The 19,208-nt window shown below is 45.9% G+C and overlaps 2 protein-coding genes across 4 annotated transcripts; one reads left to right on the top strand and one right to left on the bottom strand.

Moving 5' to 3' along the window:
* The first annotated feature begins 2,988 nt into the window (after positions 1-2,988).
* On the top strand, positions 2,989-4,381 carry TSHB (thyroid stimulating hormone subunit beta). Its single transcript, XM_072356155.1, has 2 exons — positions 2,989-3,150; positions 4,010-4,381. Exons 1-2 carry the CDS (start codon positions 2,989-2,991, stop codon positions 4,250-4,252), a joined length of 405 nt encoding a protein of 134 aa, XP_072212256.1. The 3' UTR covers positions 4,253-4,381.
* A 968-nt stretch (positions 4,382-5,349) lies between these two features.
* Positions 5,350-18,714, bottom strand: TSPAN2 (tetraspanin 2). 3 transcript variants are annotated; one of them, XR_011905806.1, is made up of 10 exons: positions 18,522-18,714; positions 17,277-17,379; positions 11,580-11,677; positions 11,178-11,252; positions 10,576-10,674; positions 9,639-9,713; positions 9,058-9,141; positions 8,185-8,316; positions 7,902-7,941; positions 5,350-6,972 (listed from the first exon to the last, which is right to left on the bottom strand). XR_011905806.1 is itself a non-coding variant. In XM_072356228.1 (8 exons), the coding sequence occupies exons 1-8, from the start codon at positions 18,588-18,590 to the stop codon at positions 8,251-8,253; spliced, it is 669 nt and encodes a 222-aa protein (XP_072212329.1). In that variant the 5' UTR covers positions 18,591-18,710; the 3' UTR covers positions 5,350-8,250. The 3 variants fall into 3 exon arrangements, 1 of the variants encoding a protein (XP_072212329.1); XR_011905805.1 differs by lacking the exon at positions 7,902-7,941; XM_072356228.1 differs by having other exon boundaries at positions 5,350-8,316; positions 18,522-18,710.
* Positions 18,715-19,208: the final 494 nt, after the last annotated feature.

The raw sequence follows: 19,208 nt of genomic DNA on the forward strand, positions 1-19,208 counted from the left end.
GATTCTTCGTTTATTAGAGCACAGATACAAATCACCAGGCAGCTTCCCTAAGAACTAACAGCATAGCACAAGTCTCCATATAAAGACCTGGATCACCTACTGCCTCTCAGACTGCCAGTCAGATCCGGAGAGCACTACAACCATGAGGAGCTGACAACTGTGCTGTTGTTGCTTTTCAGTTCTGTCCTGCATGTAGATGTTGTTTATCACAGAATAACAGGAACTGACATTATCTAGTGCTCCCCAGTGAAATATAACCGGTCTGTCATACAAGCCACAACAACTAATAGGACTATGAAGCATTTTAAGACTATAAGAGGAAACCGTTGTCATATCACATGCAAAGAAAATAGATGCCCTTTTAATCTGCACTTGACAGGAAATGCTGCAGCTAATCCTAGAGAGAAGAAAGGAACGGTCATCTGCGAATCTACTCATTTAATAGATAAGAGCTCCATTTCAAGCTAGAGCAGAGAGGCTGGCAATAGACAGATGAGCTTTGAAAATTCAACAGCCACAGCCTGTTTAAATGCAAAACCTGCTGGCAAAATAAACCCAAACCAATGGCAGCATATTAAGGAGGCTTGCAATAGGATGGGGTTGGAAATAGTTCCTCTACCAGAACGCTAACCTGCTAGAAATCTGATAGGTTCTGTCTTTTCTTGTTCTGTTTATTTGCAATCAGCAAAGCTTCTGAGTATCTTCACTGTTCTTACTTCTACTTTAGGCATTGCTCAGTGATAGCGAATCCTGTTACGTTTTTACACACCATGCGCTGAGTTTCTCTGGCTCATTGTAGACATCCCAAGGTAACAAACCCAAGAACTTTATGCTTCCTTAATTCCACTTACAGAGATCACTTACAGCACTTCATACAGAAACCAGCACACTGTCTTTCTCTTAATGAAAGTGTAAAATAAGTGATGCGACCGAATAGAATGGTTTAGTTAAGAGAAAGGTTAAAGATAAATAATTAAAAGCATAACTGGCTGTTCCAGAACACAGCTCCAAAGCCGGTGGCTGTAAAAGTGCATTAAACTTTGCATCTCTGAATAGCCTGCAGGTCAGCAGGGGGGCAACCAAAAAAGCAGATCCATAAGCATGAGGTACTGAACTATGGGTTACAGCAACCTGTAGGAAAGAAGCTTTGTGCGCTCACAGGTTATCACACACTGCTTTGTTGTGCTGCCCCATTGTCCTGCTGTACCCAGAAAGCTTTTCTTTGTATCCACATCAGTATGATGCTAACATGAGTACAAGGAGCAGAAGTCCCATTAGTCCAGAGGTCCACTCAGACTAATTTCTGGCACTTCTGAACAAAGGAATTCCATTCCTAATGCTTGGTCAGATATCTCTGACACAGGGCTGAGAGCTGCTGAGGCTCCTGAGCTCTGACTTCTCATGGCAGCAGGGCTCTGAAGGAACAGATGGAACTAAGGGCCTCACCTCTGTGTAGTTACCTTAACAACCAAATTTGTGATCACCTCCAAAAACAAAATCAGGTTTGTGTGGCATGACCTATTTTACGTAACACCATCTCGACTGGCACTAATTATGTTCTCATCCTTTAATTCTTCATTGCTCAAATCCTGGATCGACTTTCTGCTCTCTAACCTGATAGCCTGACATCCATCCCTGCTCAATCGCGTTGATGTTACCTGGGTCAGCAGCCCCCCTTTAAATACTGGCACCGTTCTGGGCTGTTCCTCTATGTGCTCCTGTTCCCCCAGCATTTCAAGACTTGCGACAGACGTTTATCTTCTGGCCTTTCCACACTAGTCTGACTGTGACGTTGCTGCCCTATGTAGCAAATTAATCAATACCAACCTTTTAAGAGCAGCGGTTAGTTTAAAAGCCCAAGAGAGAGACCGACTGTTAACATAATTAGATTTCCAGCTCCAGTTTCCAGGTTAGGATATTATGGACACATTTGTTCCTATCGCATTTGCTTTGTGGTTTAGTATGAATTTTCAATAGATGGCTCTGCGATAAGAAAGCAGCAATTCAGATGCAATTATATAAAGTAAGATCAGCCTGGAATTAGGCTGGAGTGTATAAAGCACACGGAGTTTGTGCTCAATCACTGCCTCTCCCAGCTCCAGGCAGAATCAGGCTCCTCTAATAGGGAAGAATTCAGCTGACAAGAGGTTGGTCTTTCCAGACTTGTACTACTGCAGCCACAGGGTAAACGAGACCGTGTAATGAATGGCTTTTGTTACAGGGAAACGACGGCTGGAAGAGACTAGAGGGTGATTCCAGATATTTGTAGACACTGTCATGTAGAATTTGTAGTTTGGAAGAGAGAGAGCACACCCTGAAACTGCCCTGGAGCCAAAGCTTTGTTTGGGGGACTCCTGAGCAGGCCTGGGAAACGAGGTCAGCGCAACAGAGGGAACAAGGGTGGATTGGTTGGTTTGAACCCTTTGCCGATGTTCTTTATTGTAATTTGCTTGCATCTATCATTTAATTCTCAGCACTGCTCCCATTTCATCGTGCCTTTAAGCCAGCTGGGAAGCAGAGGGCTATGTCTGATATGCACAGCTATTTCTCATCCTATCTCGATAAGATGCCTTCTTTGGAGAAGTACTTTAAACCAGCGAGATTATTTTAGCACCTTTGGTTCATTCCGATGTATGTCACATTGTCAAATCCTTTACCAGGAAAGGACAGGAAAACCTACTGCTATTTATCTGCCTCTGTGCTTTACCAACCATTAGTGAAAAGTTATATGTAATAAGGTTCAGTAGGAAAAGGCTGAATGTGGTGTATGTTGTGTTTGAGTTATTTGTCCTCATTCTGGTCAGCGGTTAGAGCTACTTCAATTACATTTATGGCATTAGAAAGAATTTATGAAGCTGTGGCTGAAAAAGCCGAGATCACTTCTACTATGTGACTGCCAGAGCTGCTCCTGCCCAATTGAGGGGAAGGACATGAAGACGCATCTCATTTTAATGAAGGTTTCTGTTTTTTTCCCCCCTCCTGTCTAGCATGAGTCCCTTCCTCATGATGTCTCTCCTCTTTGGCCTGACTTTTGGTCAAGCAGCGTCAGTCTGTGCTCCGTCAGAGTACACAATCCACGTGGAGAAACGAGAGTGCGCCTATTGCCTGGCCATCAACACCACCATCTGCGCCGGATTCTGCATGACGCGGGTACAGGATCTTACTCTCTTTTAGGTGCTTTCCATAACAGCCATCAAGGCAAGAAGTTCCTATTCTTGCTGGAGAGCCGTGCAAAGTTTGCTCAGGCTAATTGTGTCTGTCATAGGAAAATCAAATTGCTGTCATGCTTTCTATTTAGCTTACTGGGAGAGCAGGGCTGAGAGCTGCTGGGAGCTCTGACTTCTCATGGCAGCAGGGCTCTGAAGGAACAGATGGAACTAAGGGCCTCACCTCTGTGTAGTTACCTTAACAACCAAATTTGTGATCATCTCCAAAAACAAAATCAGGTTTGTGTGGCATGACCTATTTTACGTAACACCATCTCGACTGGCACTAATTATGTTCTCATCCTTTAATTCTTCATTGCTCAAATCCTGGATCGACTTTCTGCTCTCTAACCTGATAGCCTGACATCCATCCCTGCTCAATCACGTTGATGTTACCTGGGTCAGCAGCCCCCCTTTAAATACTGGCACCATTCTGGGCTGTTCCTCAATGTGCTCCTGTTCCCCAGCATTTCAAGACTTGTGACAGACGTTTATCTTCTGGCCTCCAGCTTTCTGTAACAGTTTGCTACATTTTGCCCAGATTCTAATGCTGATCCTTGTTTGTTTTCCCCCCATCACTGTTATTTTTACTATGGAGATTGTAACAGTGCAGGGAGACACAGAGAGCATCACTGGAGCTGCAGGAAGCTTCAAAGAGACAGATCTAAACAGAAGTACAATAGAATTTCAGAGCTGGGGAAGCATGAAGTTTTGCTTTCTAAGCATTTAAGAGCATGTCAGAGGAGAACATTGGTCGTTTGTGTATGCTTCAGTGAAACAACGCGCTTCTCTTTTCTTTGTAGGACAGCAATGGCAAGAAGCTGCTACTCAAAAGTGCTCTGTCCCAAAACGTGTGCACGTATAAAGAGATGCTGTATCAAACAGCGCTGATTCCGGGCTGTCCTCATCACACCATCCCTTACTATTCCTACCCCGTGGCCATAAGCTGCAAGTGTGGTAAATGTAACACTGATTACAGTGACTGCGTTCATGAGAAGGTCAGGACAAACTACTGCACTAAGCCACAGAAGCTCTGTAACATGTGAGCTCCCACCAGGACGTGTCTCTCTCCGCTCACAACCGAGCACAAATAAAACCGTATTTCATAACAGGTTTGCAAACTGGTGTGCACAAGGTTTTATTCTGAGGAGGGATCCCTCGAGTCCCTTTAATGAACTGCATATTGTGACACACAGAACCATGGGACTGAGGATTCATATTTAGTGCTCAACTGTAATTTAGGGAGGAAGGAAGAGCTGTGTATGGATGGGCCTATGCTCATCATCTCCAGGCACTGCTAGAAGAGCTACTCCAAAACAAAACAGCTGGTCTATCTTAGAACTAGGCTATGCATGCTCTCAATGCTAAACATTTCAAATAGATGAATACAGCTGGCAGAAAAGAAGTAAAACCTTCCATGAGGGAGGAACAAGGCGACCATTCTGCACATCCCTGCAGATACAGCCAGAACAAACCCACTGTACATACAAGCAGCATGGTAAGAATAGCTTTTATCAACAAGGAATTATGACTTCAGAATTGCAGCTCCGAGCAGCAGTGAGAGCTTCCAAGCCCCATTAAATACATTATAATAAGTTAAATCACTGCTGAAAGCTTTATTTTACTGCTGCTTCCCAGCCATTTGTTTTGGCTCGTACAGCAGGTTATCTCTCTCTTAGTCATTCATTGTGTATTTATGAAAAAGATTTTTCCCTCTTCTAAAAGGGAGCATTAAGTGGAACAGATTTATCTGTTGATGCCATCTACATCTGCAGACACACACACATGTGCTCTTCCAGCTACCCAGGTAAACACACGCTTTGTTTTGGTAACAAATCCAGAACATCCCTACAGCCAGAAAGGTGAAAACAAACCTGTTTCGCTCAGCTTGAACCCTCATCCATACCCAGCAATTGCCATCGTGCCCACTGAGAATTAACCTGCTGACAACACTCAGAGCCACTTTCAACCCTTTCTCAAGGCAAGAATTCCTCCAGGTCAGGTGCTCGGGTGACTGTGCTGTATCTTATGGACCCTTCCCCCATCACCAAGCCATAGAAGTACAGACAGCAAGGACCTGAGTTCCAGCCACTAAGTCACAGCAAAGCATGGGAGCACACAGAGGGCACCAGGACAGCCTCTGAGAGTCTTGTGTTGCTGGTTACTTTTATTAGAACATTGTTTCAAGTTCAAGACAATAAAACCAACACATTTCCACTTTAGTACACGTTAAACCAAAGGGAAGCGAAAAGCTGCCTTTAGCAACAGTATCAGCTTCGCTCCCTTTCCTTTTCATTCCCCACAGAGAGCTGTGATAGAGATAACGCTGCTACAGGCATTGCAAAGACAAATAATATCCCAGTTCTGCCCCAAATCAGAACTCGCGCTGTGGAAACAAACATCACATTGGAAGCAACTTGTGTTGGGGAGAACCCAGCAGTGACCGGAGCACCAACAGCAGTGAGATTGGTGAGCTTCGCTTATGCAGGTGCCCTACAAACAGCACCTGATGCTGTTAATCAGCCTCTGAAGGCTTTGAGAGCATTTGGAGGCTTAAGAAAACCCAGTTCCCTTCTCAATACGCATGAAATATGTCTTGCTATAAAGCTATCACTTTTGGTATAAAAGTGAAATATGAATCCTCACTATAGGGATATTAAAGGGCTGTGCTTCATCAGCTCCTGCTCAGTCTCTGCAAGACAGGCTGCAGATAGTTTGCAGTATGTGAAGCTCCCACTGGAGTCTGTTATGAAAACTAGGCAAGGGAATGACAAATAATGATCTTAAAAGAGATAAGAAAGGAATCAGCTATTTACATCTCTATAGTGGAGAACAAGGTGGTTGATTGGGTAGGAAGAAGTTGTGTGCTGTGCTTTCAGAGTTATCCCCTCAAAGAAGGCTCTGGCCTGTTGCAGTCGGTGCCCATCTGGAGCAGAAGTTGGTTAATGAAATCCTGACATGCAGCTTTGGAGCATGAACTGCACCTGAGGAAGCTCAGGTACCGGTTTTGGTTTAGTTACCTCTGAAATGCATTCTCACTGAGGATACACAACGCAGTAACTTGGCAGTGATTCCATACTGCCAGCAAAGAACAAGGGCTTGCACCATTAAGAGCTGAAACAAGAGTGGAGCTCACTGGTCTGTGATGCAATACCAAATGGGGACCTGAAGTTAAGCCTGGAAACTGCTCATCTGTCAGTGGCTGCTGAGCTCGCAGCTGTTATCACAGTTAACGTTTAGTGCAATTTTTAATGCTATTTCATGCAAAACAGCTGCTGGTAGGCTCTCAGTGATACCACACAAAGCATTCACAGTAGACCAATAGCCATATTATAGACAAAGAAGCACTGAAGTCACCCGCCTGGTGAAGGGGCTCTCTGGCAATGCAGCACTCCTCAGGAAGCAGCCTAGGACCAAAAGAAACTCTCCCTCCCATGGCTGCCCCTTATATGAGCCCAGGGTGGCTCTGCATTGGGTTCAGCCCTTCTGGGCACGTGGGAGAGCACAGGTGCAAACAGTGTGCTCCTTAGGCCAACAGCACCCCTTCACCAGGTGCTCCATCACCAGTTCAAGCCCCAACCCAAGGCTTCCCCTACAAGTGTACAGCTGCATCCATGTCACTGGATAGTCACAGTTTGTGGGTGAACAACTTGGAGAGTGACATCCATGTAAAAGGCAGCAGGATGTGTCAGTTAAATGGGAAACGTGAAACAGCAGCACCATTTCCAGTATTGAAGTAACAGAAAACTGAGAGAAGTTGGAGTTTCTGTTGGAAAGGAGAGAAAAACATCAGGAGGGATGAAAGTTACACACCAACACGTGTAACATTATCCCATCTGTCTGTCTTTCCTGCCTTACTCCTGCAGGAAGGGGTGGGAGGTTGAGGTAGGAGCCCCCAGGAAGCTGTGATAGTCACAGAAGCAAAACCAGAGGATATTAAAGTGCTGTGTGTTGTTCCCTGACCATTTTCCCCTCCTCCGTTGGGTTCTACACACCAGTGAGGCTCTACAGGGCATCTGACAAAGCTGCTGCTTTCCTAAACACGGGTTCAACTCCTGCACCAGCATCACAGATCACAGTCTTACAGCATAAAGGGACTTCTGAACAGAGATTTTAGTGGCCTCTTTCACACACAGAGGTTTTGGTGCTTTGGTTTTGGTTTTTGTCTCACCACACTGTGTTACAGTCGCTCCCAAATGACCTGCCAGCTTCCTACCTCCTCCCCTCTTTGTTTAGCCCGGATCTCCTTGGGCTGTTTCCTCCCACAGAACTTTCTGTTCTTGCATGAAAATGCAACTGGACTTGAATAAAAACAGAACTGCGGTCTGTGCATGACAGTGGAGTCACAGAATGGATGCAGTTGGAAGGGACCTCTGCGTCCCCCTGCTCCAAGCACTGTGCTCATGCAGGGCCAGGCAGGGCAGCCATCCCAGGTCCATATCCAGGGGCTTTGGAAGATAAAGTCATTTAAAACAATATACATTTCCTTTTTGGGGTCTGGATGGAACCATCACAAAATGGATGTTGGGTCTTTTTAAAATGGCATTTGTTCCTCTGCCGGCTGTTGGCAAATGGGGGCTCGGAATGAAAGTGTTTCAAGCAACCTATGGGTGTGTGCACCCTCCTGCATAGTGAGACTGGAAAAAGATGCATGCAAACGTGGACACACAGCATATCCCATCTGCACATACTTACCTACATAAGGTACTACATACACAGATACCTGCATACATATCTGTAATGAGAGGAATGCACGTACTTACACAGTGCCTAGAGACATGGAAGCTCTTAATCGCACACACACAAACATTAAAAATCAAATTAGTCTTAGATGCCACCTCGGCTCTTTTCATTAAAAAGGACATTTAAAAACCCTTTTTTGTCCATTCCAGTTTTACTGTCGCTGATACAATTCACCTACACACCGAATGGGGTATTTTCCTCTCAGTATGTTAAGACACTGATTAAAATACATTACAGTTATTAAGCTGGGTAGAAGAGCGCTTCTTGTAAAGCTTCTGGACACAGTTGTGCAGTGACAGTCTCAGATCATTTCTCTCGTGTTGCGGATAGCACAGCACAGAACCATGCTGAATATCATGCCAAAGATCTGGAAGAGAAGGAACGCAGCTCAGGGATCCACTCACCAAACAATTGTAAAATAGACTGCATTGAACAGTCTGCAATCTGAATGCTTTTATTTCAGGGCAGCAAGTGACTGCTTCCATTACAAACCTCAAGACGTGGGACAATTAACAGAAGAGAGTTTTCACTGACGCTCAGAGCAAAGATTTTGTGCCCACACTGGTTTCACTGTTCCTTATTCTAAATGGGAAGGCCAGCATAACAGCCCCCAAATGTTCACGTTATTAACAGAAATCGCACTGATGTCACTCACTGTGACTTGGTATCATGTCCTTCTTGTTGAACTAATAACGCTACAGATAGCATCTTCCTCAAAAGGTGCTTTTTGTTTTCTATTCCATCTGTGACATTCAAATAATAGATCCTCTAAGGCCCAACACATCCATGGCTGCAGTTGTTTTGCAATGAAATGCCACTGTGGCTTTTTGGTTCTCCACCCGGTCCATGTGTACAGAGCTTTCCTACCATCACAACAGAATGAGATGAGCACGAGGTTCTTTGAATCTTGTCAAGGGACACAAAACGAAGCGGTTAAAACAAAGCTGTCTGAGTCCATCTGTGCAGCTGTGACCAGCTCCCAGAGAGGGGACACACTGAGAGCAATAGGAAGAGTTTCACTTAGGGGAATCCTCAGCAAAACAGAGCTTTGAGTAACGGATGGGGTAACTGGGCCCGAATACCAATAAGAGGACGTGGATTTACTCACTGTGGTGCCAGCAATTGCAATTCCAACAATCCCAACTAGATGCAGGTTGGCATCGATTACGTTATGGATTTCAACCAGGCAGTTCTATTAAAAACAAAATGAAAAGACTTTCATTCCTAGGCAAACACCCTGAACAACTCTGCCAACTCCCCACTGAACAGCAGATGAACATGCAGAGCATCCAGAGCATCCGCTCTGGACTCAGGGTTGGATGGACCCTGAGCAACCTGGGCTGGTGCCACAGCTGGAGGTTGGTGACCCTGCATGTGGGTTGGAACTCAATGATCCTTGAGGCCCCGTCCAACCCAAGGCATTCTATGATTCTATAACACCCTTTCTGCTACATCCATCCCATTTTGATTCCCAGGCAGTGTAATACAGTCACAGCTAACATGGGATGTTATGGGGCTGGATGTGTTCCTCCAGCTTCTGCTTTGTCAAACTTCATACGGAAATTCCATGCTGGGCTTTGCACAGTGAAAAGGACATTCTTTCTTTCTTTTACATATAGAGAGATTCCAGTGTTACCCAGCGATTGACATGAAGAAGTTATCAGAACAACCGGAACAGAGGACACTTGCCTTGGGCACCTGCATTTTCTCTGGACAAGGTAATGCCGTGTGTTGTTCCAAATTACCTTTGCCACAGCACTGGAGCTAAACGAGAGAGTCAAAGGGAGGAAGAAATCATAGACTGTGAGTCAACTGATAGCAACAAATAGTGGGGAAAAAGAAGAAAAGATACTGATGAAGTCATGAATGTACCCACTGAATGGCTCCAACTGCATTGGCCAGTGTTCCCAAAAACCAATTTCACACCAAACAGCCAAATCCGTATGAACAGAATCTCCCCTAAGTATCTTATTCACGACACAAACAAGTGCATTTGGGAAAAGCAGGTCTCTGGATTGCAAGGAAATGGGTGTTTTTCAATGCAGAAAGTTCTAATGTCACATACGAGATCATGAACAATGCACAACAACAGAGAATGTCAGAATTCTGACAGGCCATAATGCTCGGTTTACAGACCCCAATAGGTCACTGCTTTTCCTGTTTGCTTTTCTCCCACTAAATGCTTGAAATTCCTCTTCAGCTTAGAAATAACAGCCACGAAAGAAGGACTGAAAGGTCTGAGGTTGTGAAATGTTTATTCTACAGAACGTGAGAATGCTGTAAGGGCTGGATCTCTATGGGAGGCACTGTAGATCTAAGATGTCAGACACAAGTGCCATTCCCAAGTCACAGGTCCTGATTCTGATTCACACACTGACTCTTTGGGTGGCCTGAATGGAGTCATGCCTTATGTTCTTTCTTTGGCTCAGTCCCGGGTCCGTCACTTAACCTGCTATTGGGAACGCTGTAGTTCTTCAGACACAGCCATCTGAGCCTTGAGCCTCCAACTGCATTTTAAGCAGTGCTCAGTTCTATCCTTCCCTACCTCCATAGGAGGCGCTCTGAATTCCAAGTGCTAACGTGACAGCAGTGATACAGGGTATTTAAGCTCAGGGTGATTACTCACAGCCAAGTGGTAGTGATAGATGGTTCTGTTGACCTTCCCCGGGTTTTTCATGTATTCATCATAAATGTCTTCATAGATTCTCTGGGCTTCCTGTATTGCCTGCAGAAATCAGACTTGCCAAGTGAGAGGCAAATAAGTCTTACTCTCAATCCAGTGCAGATTTCCAGCTTGAGTCATCAACCACCAGAGCAGAAAATAACTCCTGGTAAACTGAAGTAGACACGATAGGAAAGGTAGGAGGTTTGGTGGCCTGATGGCACCCAGAGGTACACTGCATGGCTCAGAATCTGCTGCATTCTGTGCTTTGGCTACACAGTTCTTAGTTGGATAAACTCACTGTCTGAATTTATTTGCCCTTTCCCCAAGAAACACGCTCTTATCATGGAGTTCTACTTGATGTTCCTTCAACAGCACAGATAGTCTTTATTGAAGAGGAGTGGCAAAATCAACATCCCATTCTGAAGTTGGACTTGTGATAACACAAGCTCTAATTTACTCCAGATAAGAATATTAAAGAGTTTTGCTAGGAAGAAGTCTTCTGGAAAGCTCTCCTGCAGGTCAGTAGTGCCCCATTATTACCTTAGAAGCAGATTGCTACTCACCACTTTCTTGCCTATAAATGCAAACACTCCGGCAGTGATCTCAGCTGCAAATATTACCAACAAGCAAGCAAAGAACTGCAGAAGGAGAAAAGAACCTTACATTAGTTTGCTCTGCACAGTGTGCTTAACATGTACTGCCACTCAATCTGCTAAGAAAACAAAGGTGGAAGTGGCAAAGTGGCTCAGATGGTAGTTTCAGGAATGGCAAGGTAATTCCAGGCAGTGTGTTATAGGAGGCGACGTATGGAAGCTATGCATTAACACAGAGACCAGAGATGATGGATTAGCCAGTAAAAGGACAGGACGTTTCAGATCTTGGACAGCAGAGATCACTAACGACAGAAGACTTTTGCTTTGGAACCACATCACAGCCCTTCCAGGCCCCTGAAACCTTTCACTTACTGCTCCAAGTAAGAACTGGGACTCCCGCGCTGCTCCACAGCACCCAAAGAATCCAACCGTGGTCATGAGAGCCCCGGCTCCCACCAGAACATACAGACCTGGGGAAAATCGAGATCAGAATTTAAGGTTTGATGCCTGTTTTACCAAAACCACCGATTTTTAAGTAACGGTCTCCGGCTTTCACAAAGAATATCCTGCCATCTATAAAGCTGCTGAAAACATTTCTACCCAACAGTTTATTGATGGATTGATACAGGCTTTATCAAAAGCAGCAAAGAATTCTCTTTCCTCGCTGGCAAACATGAACAGCCTTCATGTGTGCTGTCAGTTGCTATCAAACCACCCCAACTGTGTTGGAGTTTTATCTCTGGATGCCATGGCAGCCAAAGTACCAAAGGCTACAGCACCCGGTAATTCGAGTCTTGGACTTGTGTAGGCAACACGGAGGACACAGATCAGCCATGTCAGTCCAGCAGCCTCATTTCCTCCCCCAGGCTGTGATGAGAGGAGCCAGGAGCTGCACACTGAGCACACTAGATGGCACAGTGGGCCTCCTCTCAGCTCTGATTGCTCGAACTTTTCGTGACAGCACTTAGTATTATCAGTGACAAATGGGAACACGCTGAGATCTGACATCATGTTCAGAGCTGTGGGCATTTACTACTATCAGGCCTCGTGTGACCCAGACTGTATAAAGCCCTGCAAACGACAGTGTGTGGATTGAGAGCAAAATGAAAATAAACAAAAAAAATACAGGGATGGACAAGTGCAGAAGGTACTGGCTTAGCATTAGGAACAGGCTTAGCATTTCACACGCATGACTCACAACCGAACTGCTACCTCAGTCAGAACTTCCATTTTAAGGCATGCTACAGGAAGAACTTCTCACACCACACACGCAACAAAGCTGAATCTGCTGTTTGCTCTTGGCCCCACAGTTTTGCTAGCCAGGAGTTCCAATCCACCTCCTTCGACCTGGAAGATGCACACACTGATAGGCAGACGTATATAATGCCGTGCTTTATGAAGCAGAAAGGAAACGCGATGCAAACCAGGTAGATCAGGAACCTACTAATGTGAACCGTTCTTATTTCAGACATGAATCATCCACCACCAGAAATACTCTGCCAGCCTCCTCGCCTGGTAAAGAACTCAGTTCAGATCTGAAGCAGAACCCATTCACAGAGCTGGTTTTCTTCAAAATCTCACAGTCAGCTCTGAGGTCCAAATCCACATCCAGAGCCCAGCATAAAAAGATCCAGAGCAGACAATCATACACGATCTCTCCGGCCTTATTTCACATGGGTTTCTTGTTTACCTGGCTGCTATGGTCACTTTCCATTTTAAATAGTTCAGCTCTTTCTTTTTTGGGCTGAGTAAGTAACAGCAAACAAAACGCCAACTGTTCATACTCTGCTGAGAAAACAAGCAGCTCTGTTCTTGGCATAAGTGATCCAGAGGCAGTGATGACAGGAGTCCCAGAACCCAGACACGACCAGAATAGGTTTTCCTGACGTTGTGAATTACAGCCCTGGAGATATCCCACTGGATGGACCGAGGCTTTCAAGCCCTCAGTAGAACACCAAGGAACCCGCAGTGCAAATGCAGTATTGGAAAAGAAGGGAAACACGCGTAGAGGTTGGAAATAACAAGCCAGACAAGCAGTACACTGAGTGGCAGAATACCAGGCTTGTTATCTCTACACAGTGTCATACAGTCCTCAGCAGCTATTCAGTCATGCAAGACATCTCTTATTATCATATATTTTAAGCTGGTTTCCAGTGCAGCAGCTTTTCTTTTCCACTATCAGCTTTTGCCAAACCACTCTTCAACTGCAGAAGAAACTTACACAGCAGATGACAGAAAGGCAGATTAATTCACTGCTTACATTCTGTGTCCGTACTAAAAGCCTCTGCTGGGCCCAACACCAGTGGTAGCCAGATCACTCATTGCTCCACTTGTGGTATTGCATCTCTCCACAGAGTCTACTTTGTCAACAGCTCTTGTTTTAAGACGGACAGAATTTGTGAGGCTACGGATATTGGAGAGAAAATACTGCTAACTAAGGGTACAGTGCTTGGCTATAAAATACACGAATAGAATAGAACAGAACGAGGCGCAGGAATTGCAGTTTACACAGATTTAACTGCTAGCCAACTCTTGTTTGCATGGGCATCCATTCCAATGGAGAAAAAATACTAATATCCTTCAACTCCAGACATGACCTCACATCCTAAGGCATGCGCCATCTAACCGTGCCGTTCAAAGCCAGAATGATCACTCATGTTCTCTCAGACCCCACGAAAAAGCCACAGCCACCCTGAAGCTTCTACCCACAGCTGGCCTGGCTCTGGATTGCAGCACAGAACATGGAACAGGAGCAAAGGCCGTAACATAGCAGAAATGTCGTGAGCTCTGTCTGTGCCGGAGAAGCAACAATTCAGTGCTGCCAGTTCTGAGCCATCCAAGTTGATCCATTCACATTCATCAGTTGTTACCTGAGGCTTCATTCCCAGTGCTACTGGCAGTGAGGTGACCCTCTGCACTTCATTTCTTAGGGATACACTAAATTTGGCCTCCGTGCTGCTCATGGAGCCAAAACAGGCTTTTGTGCAAAGAGAGGAGAGTAAATGCCTTGAACTGACACTTTAAAAGCCCCTTTGTTAGTTCTCTGTACTTAAATGCTCAACTTGTGCTCAGCTGGCATTCAGTCTTTGTATCTGTGCTTAAGTGTATATATACTAACATGTATATTTAATTTAAAGAACAGCACTATTACAATGAGGAGGAGCAAAAGATCTCTTCCCTATTTGGTGCCACAGACAGCTCAGATGTTACTACCCAGCTGATGACCTTTGCTAATATACGGCCATGCCTCATCGCTGCAATGGGATCTCCAAAAGCTGGGCAGCTGGGAGGAGAAGATGCCCAATTTTAGAAGGCTGCTCCTTATATATAGTTGAAAACTTATCTTCTACCCAGTGAGATGCACCCAGCAGAGCAGATGGAGGCTGCATGGCTCGAGGAGTTCCAGTTCTACCCCCTTGCATTGTAGGCTAAAACACTGCAGGCTGCAGTGGGGATCACTGAACACGAAACCACAAGCAATGGGAAACTAACACTGCGTATGTGCTTGACCTCAACACTGCTGCCTGCTAGCTGCTCTCAAACCAACACAAACATTTAATTGGCTGGAAAAGTTGAACAGGCCTGAGTGCCAAGTCCTGGCCTGAACTATTCCAGGGGTTGAATTGCTGGTAAAGAACGGGGCTATTTAGGGACACTCATTCCATCCTAATGGAAAATGCAAGGATATAATTACCAATTATTTTAAACTAAAACAAAATTTCCGATCCAGGAAAAAAAAAATCACCAGGAAACAGAGAGAGGCTGGGTAGCTTCAGCTGGCAGCTCCAAACAGGTTAAAAAAAGGAACAAACAATAAAACCCAACAGAAGATGCTGCACTTTGAAAGCAAGAAAAGGAGACGTTGCCCACAAGATGGTGATTCCAGACGGTGTTTCAGCCTACAAACATCTAAGTGTGACTGCAGTGTTGTTCCAAGCACTGACGTGGAGCTGATCTGATCACAGAGGATGTTATCACAGGAGCAATCCATGCAGAGGAGCTCAGCGAATCGCTTTTAAATGTACAGCTGTATGTTTGTACCTCCAGGTCTCGCTGCTTTCTCCTTCAGCCCTCTGGGCAGCTGCTTCTTGTGGACTGCACAGTATTCCATATTAAGAATTGCTATGCAAACTCTTGGCTGTCGCCCAGGCTGCACGTTACTGAGCAAACACACGCAGCCAAACAAACAGTACTCCTAGAAACACCACGAGATGTGTCGAATGCACAAATGTTCGAGGGACTCGGAGCTGAAATCGCCTACAGAGTTAAAGCACTCAAGCGTGACCATCCAGCACAGCCATGCTTGCTGCCTACAACACTGGTACTGAATCCATCACCACCCTTTTACTATTGCCACAGTTATTATTGTTAACATGCTCAGATTTCTGGCTGGCTGACCTCTCAGATGCTCAGAAGTCACGACAGCATTTAACATGATTTGTTATGAGAGTGGGGAGCAGATTGATATTTGTTTTCTCTTTATCAGACTCGCTCCAGTCTGCCTATTACAAAGAAGGGTCAAAACCTTACCTCAGAGTTCAGCCAAAATCGCAGGTTAAAAAGAATTCTCAACATATTTACGTCCTGTTCCTTATCACTTCCTCTGCTTGCAGTTACATATTACAGCACACAGCTCTATAAATATATATGTGACAATCAGACCAATAGTTGCATGTCACTGAGTATGACTAAACTTTTACAAGAACGTTCCCCAGGACTTCCTAAAATGAACAATTCTCAATAGCTTTTGTAGTTCTTACTCAGGACTGAAGCAGATTAAATCTGTCTGAGACCTCCACCAAAGCAAATCTCGTTTACACAGCACTACCCTGCAAAGCTGGGGCTTGTTTTCTCTGCAGGATTTACTTGCTGCCTTCTGATGAACCAACAGGAATTGAGTTTGAAGGACAGAACCTCCCCTCTGCCTTGTTCAAACTCCAGGATCAAATACAAGTGGGTAAGGCAGGGGAGAGCTTCAGCATAGGAAATTCAGCGGGTATAAACTGGATCTGGAAATAAAGGTAATGGTCCAACACGATGCTGACAGCAGCTCAGATATAAGAGAAAAAGAAAGTGATAGTTGGTGGCTCTCTGTGTCAGTGGAGATGCTGCAGAGCACTTCGCAGCATCCCTCAGATCCCAGCCATTTCCATCTGAATGGTTGTATTCAGCCTTCTAAACTCCAGCGAAAGCTTTGCTGGACGTAACACTCGACCCATTTATTCCCTCAGTACTGTACAGCCAGCTCTGTGCTTCTGGCCTTGTTCCATGCATATATCAAAAAAGCTTTGGCTTAAGACTGTGGTGTATCAGGGTGGTGGTCTTTGTTAAGAGAATGGCCGTATTTAAAACAACTGCACAGTCCAGTTAATATCCCTATGACTGTTAGGACATTCTGGGTCAAGGCAGCTCCTGGACACCACGCCGGGATGACCTGATGGCCGAATGGGTATTTATTGACACCTGGCATTTTCAGATGGCAAAAATAATTGTACAAATTGGATTGTATTGGCTGTAACTCAAGGGGTGAAACTGCACAGTTTTCAGCTGTAGGATTTGCTCTGATACTTAAAATCACACTGAAGGCCTCTGCTTACAGACACAGGGAGGACTGGTGAGCAGAAGTCTTTCCTTCTCCTCTGCTGGAACCAGAGGCATTCAGAAATGACACTGGGTTTTTTCTGGTTAGAAGCTGCATAGAAAACTATGGAAGGATATATTATACAGGTGAGCTCTGCGTTGCAGGAGTATCTGACCCATTTCAGCTCCACTGCAGCAGTATAAGCACAACTCATTTAGGATACATGGGAAACAGATCAAGTCTGAGAGAAGAGTTCAGTTAGACTTAGGGAAATGGATAACAAGCAGAGAAAGGCTTTTCAGTGAGGCCTAAGGAAAGTGATAACAAGCAGAGAGAGGGTGAAGGCCACCAATCACAAGACACAGCACCACAACACCCAGCTTTGTGCAGTTTGGCTCAGGTATTGTTGGCCTTTGTATCATTCAGTGATTGAATTCCCATGCCCTAGAATGAAGCCAAGGCTAAAGGCTGCTGTCATCACAACTTACCTATGAAGAAATACTCCGGAGACCTTTTATCTGAAGCAAACTCTGCCATAGCTCCACCAAACCGCAGCCACAGACCAAAAGCAATGACAGCCAACCCTGCCAGCTGGAAAACACACACACATTAATCAGTATGTTAATAGCAATCAGCTGGAGGGCATCAAAAAGGGCTCCGTGGCATTTGATACTTCCTTGAAATCCCAGAGCTCGAAATTACACTGTTGGAAAATCCAGGCAGCTTTTGCTGGTACTTGATAACAGTGAATCCCATCACAGTGCAATGCACTCTCACCCATCCAGGTTACTGAGTGCCTACAACAGCCTGGAAGTGTTTGAAAGGAACGCCCCAGCCCAGCTGAGGAGCTGCTTTCTTCCATCTCAGTGAAAAGACAGATAACAAAACACAAGTAATTGTCACACTTGTGACGAAGCTTTGTCCTTCTCTCACTAACTTGCAGCTGCAGCTGAGCAACATAATTCTGTTCCCAGAGCACAGCAGCGCTGTGTACCCAGGGCTCGCAGAGCTGTCACCAAGAAGCAAAAGCATCTGGTATAATGTGTTTAAAGGAGACAAAATCTCCAAGCTGGTTGCTCCAGAGAGGCTGAACGGGATTATTATGTGACTTCCCCCCCCCCCAGAAAGCAAGAAAAAGATGTTTTAAAAAGCAATGTTTCTGAATGTGAAACTGGCCAACTATGGGAAGAGAAAATACAGCGTGGGGGAAAAAGATAACTTGAGATTAACTGTGCTATGAAACTGTGAGTGCAAATGGTAGGAGAAAGGGAACAGCATTCTATTCAGGATCTCTTCAGGGTGTTGCAACGAGTGCCACTCTTCGCCATTTGGAATGACGATGCTGTGGGTAAGTACCGCAACAAGCTGCAGGGGATGCTGGGAGAATCTCACCCGGCCTCCGCAGTTTGCAAAGTTACGTTTGTTGTGGCGATGGTCGCTGTCTCAACTTATCGTCGCAAACAAGATTTCATCTCTTCTCAGCAACGCTCTCCTCCAGGAGCAGCAGAGCAGAAGCACGCTGCGCTCTCGCGGTGTAAACTCAGCCCATCGTACATTGGGACTCGCGGACCTCCTCCGAGCTCGTCCGCGATGCGGGACAGCCCCGCGGGCTACGGCAGGGCAACGGGACTGCAGGCGTCCTGCCGTGCCCTCCGCAGCCCCCCGCCCAGCCCGCGCCCCGCAGGTGCCGCCGATTCCCCCCTTCCCACTCCGCCCCCGGCCCCGCCGCTCACCCAGAAGCTCAGATTGAAGATGAACAGCAGGATCTTGATGCAGCGCATCCGCGCGTACTCCGTCCCCATAGCGGACGCAGCTCCGGCGGCTCCGCTCCCCAGGCGGCCCGGCCCGACTCGGCAGCGTCCCCGCGGGGCGGGCGGCGGGGCGGGGCGGCAGGTGCAGCGCGGCTCTCCCCGCTCCCCGCCCCCGAGCGGCCGTGGGATGAAGCCCGAGGATGGCGATGTCAATTCAATGGGTTTGCCTTCATCAGCATCGGCCCCTTCGAGCTCCTTTCCCACCCTCTCGTATTCCCTCGAGATTCAACCAGAAACGCTCACCGTTCCCCAACCCGCAGCTCCTCCTTCTCTTACTTTTTAGGAAGTCACTTCGAGGCCGCCTGCAGCCCTTTGATGTAAGGCACGGTCTCTTGAGTAGCGCGGTTTCTATGTTGGGCATTTCCTCACAGTGCTCAACGAATAAAGCGGCCGTTTCCTGTTTTGTGCTGTGTTGAAGCGATGGTAGAGTTGTACCCTTCCACTTTTGTGTTCCAGAGTCAGTTTCTCTCGTGGTACGGTGCAAAAAAAGCATAAGAAAGATGCTTGGGTTTTGTTGTTTCAAATGCAATGACACCAACCTGGGATCCAGCAATCCCAAAGGGCACTGCATCCATTAGCAATGAAATCTCTTCTTGTTTTAAGGGAACT

The sequence above is a fragment of the Excalfactoria chinensis genome, chromosome 23 (assembly GCF_039878825.1).
Source record: "Excalfactoria chinensis isolate bCotChi1 chromosome 23, bCotChi1.hap2, whole genome shotgun sequence".
NCBI classification, from domain to species: Eukaryota; Metazoa; Chordata; class Aves; order Galliformes; family Phasianidae; genus Excalfactoria; species Excalfactoria chinensis.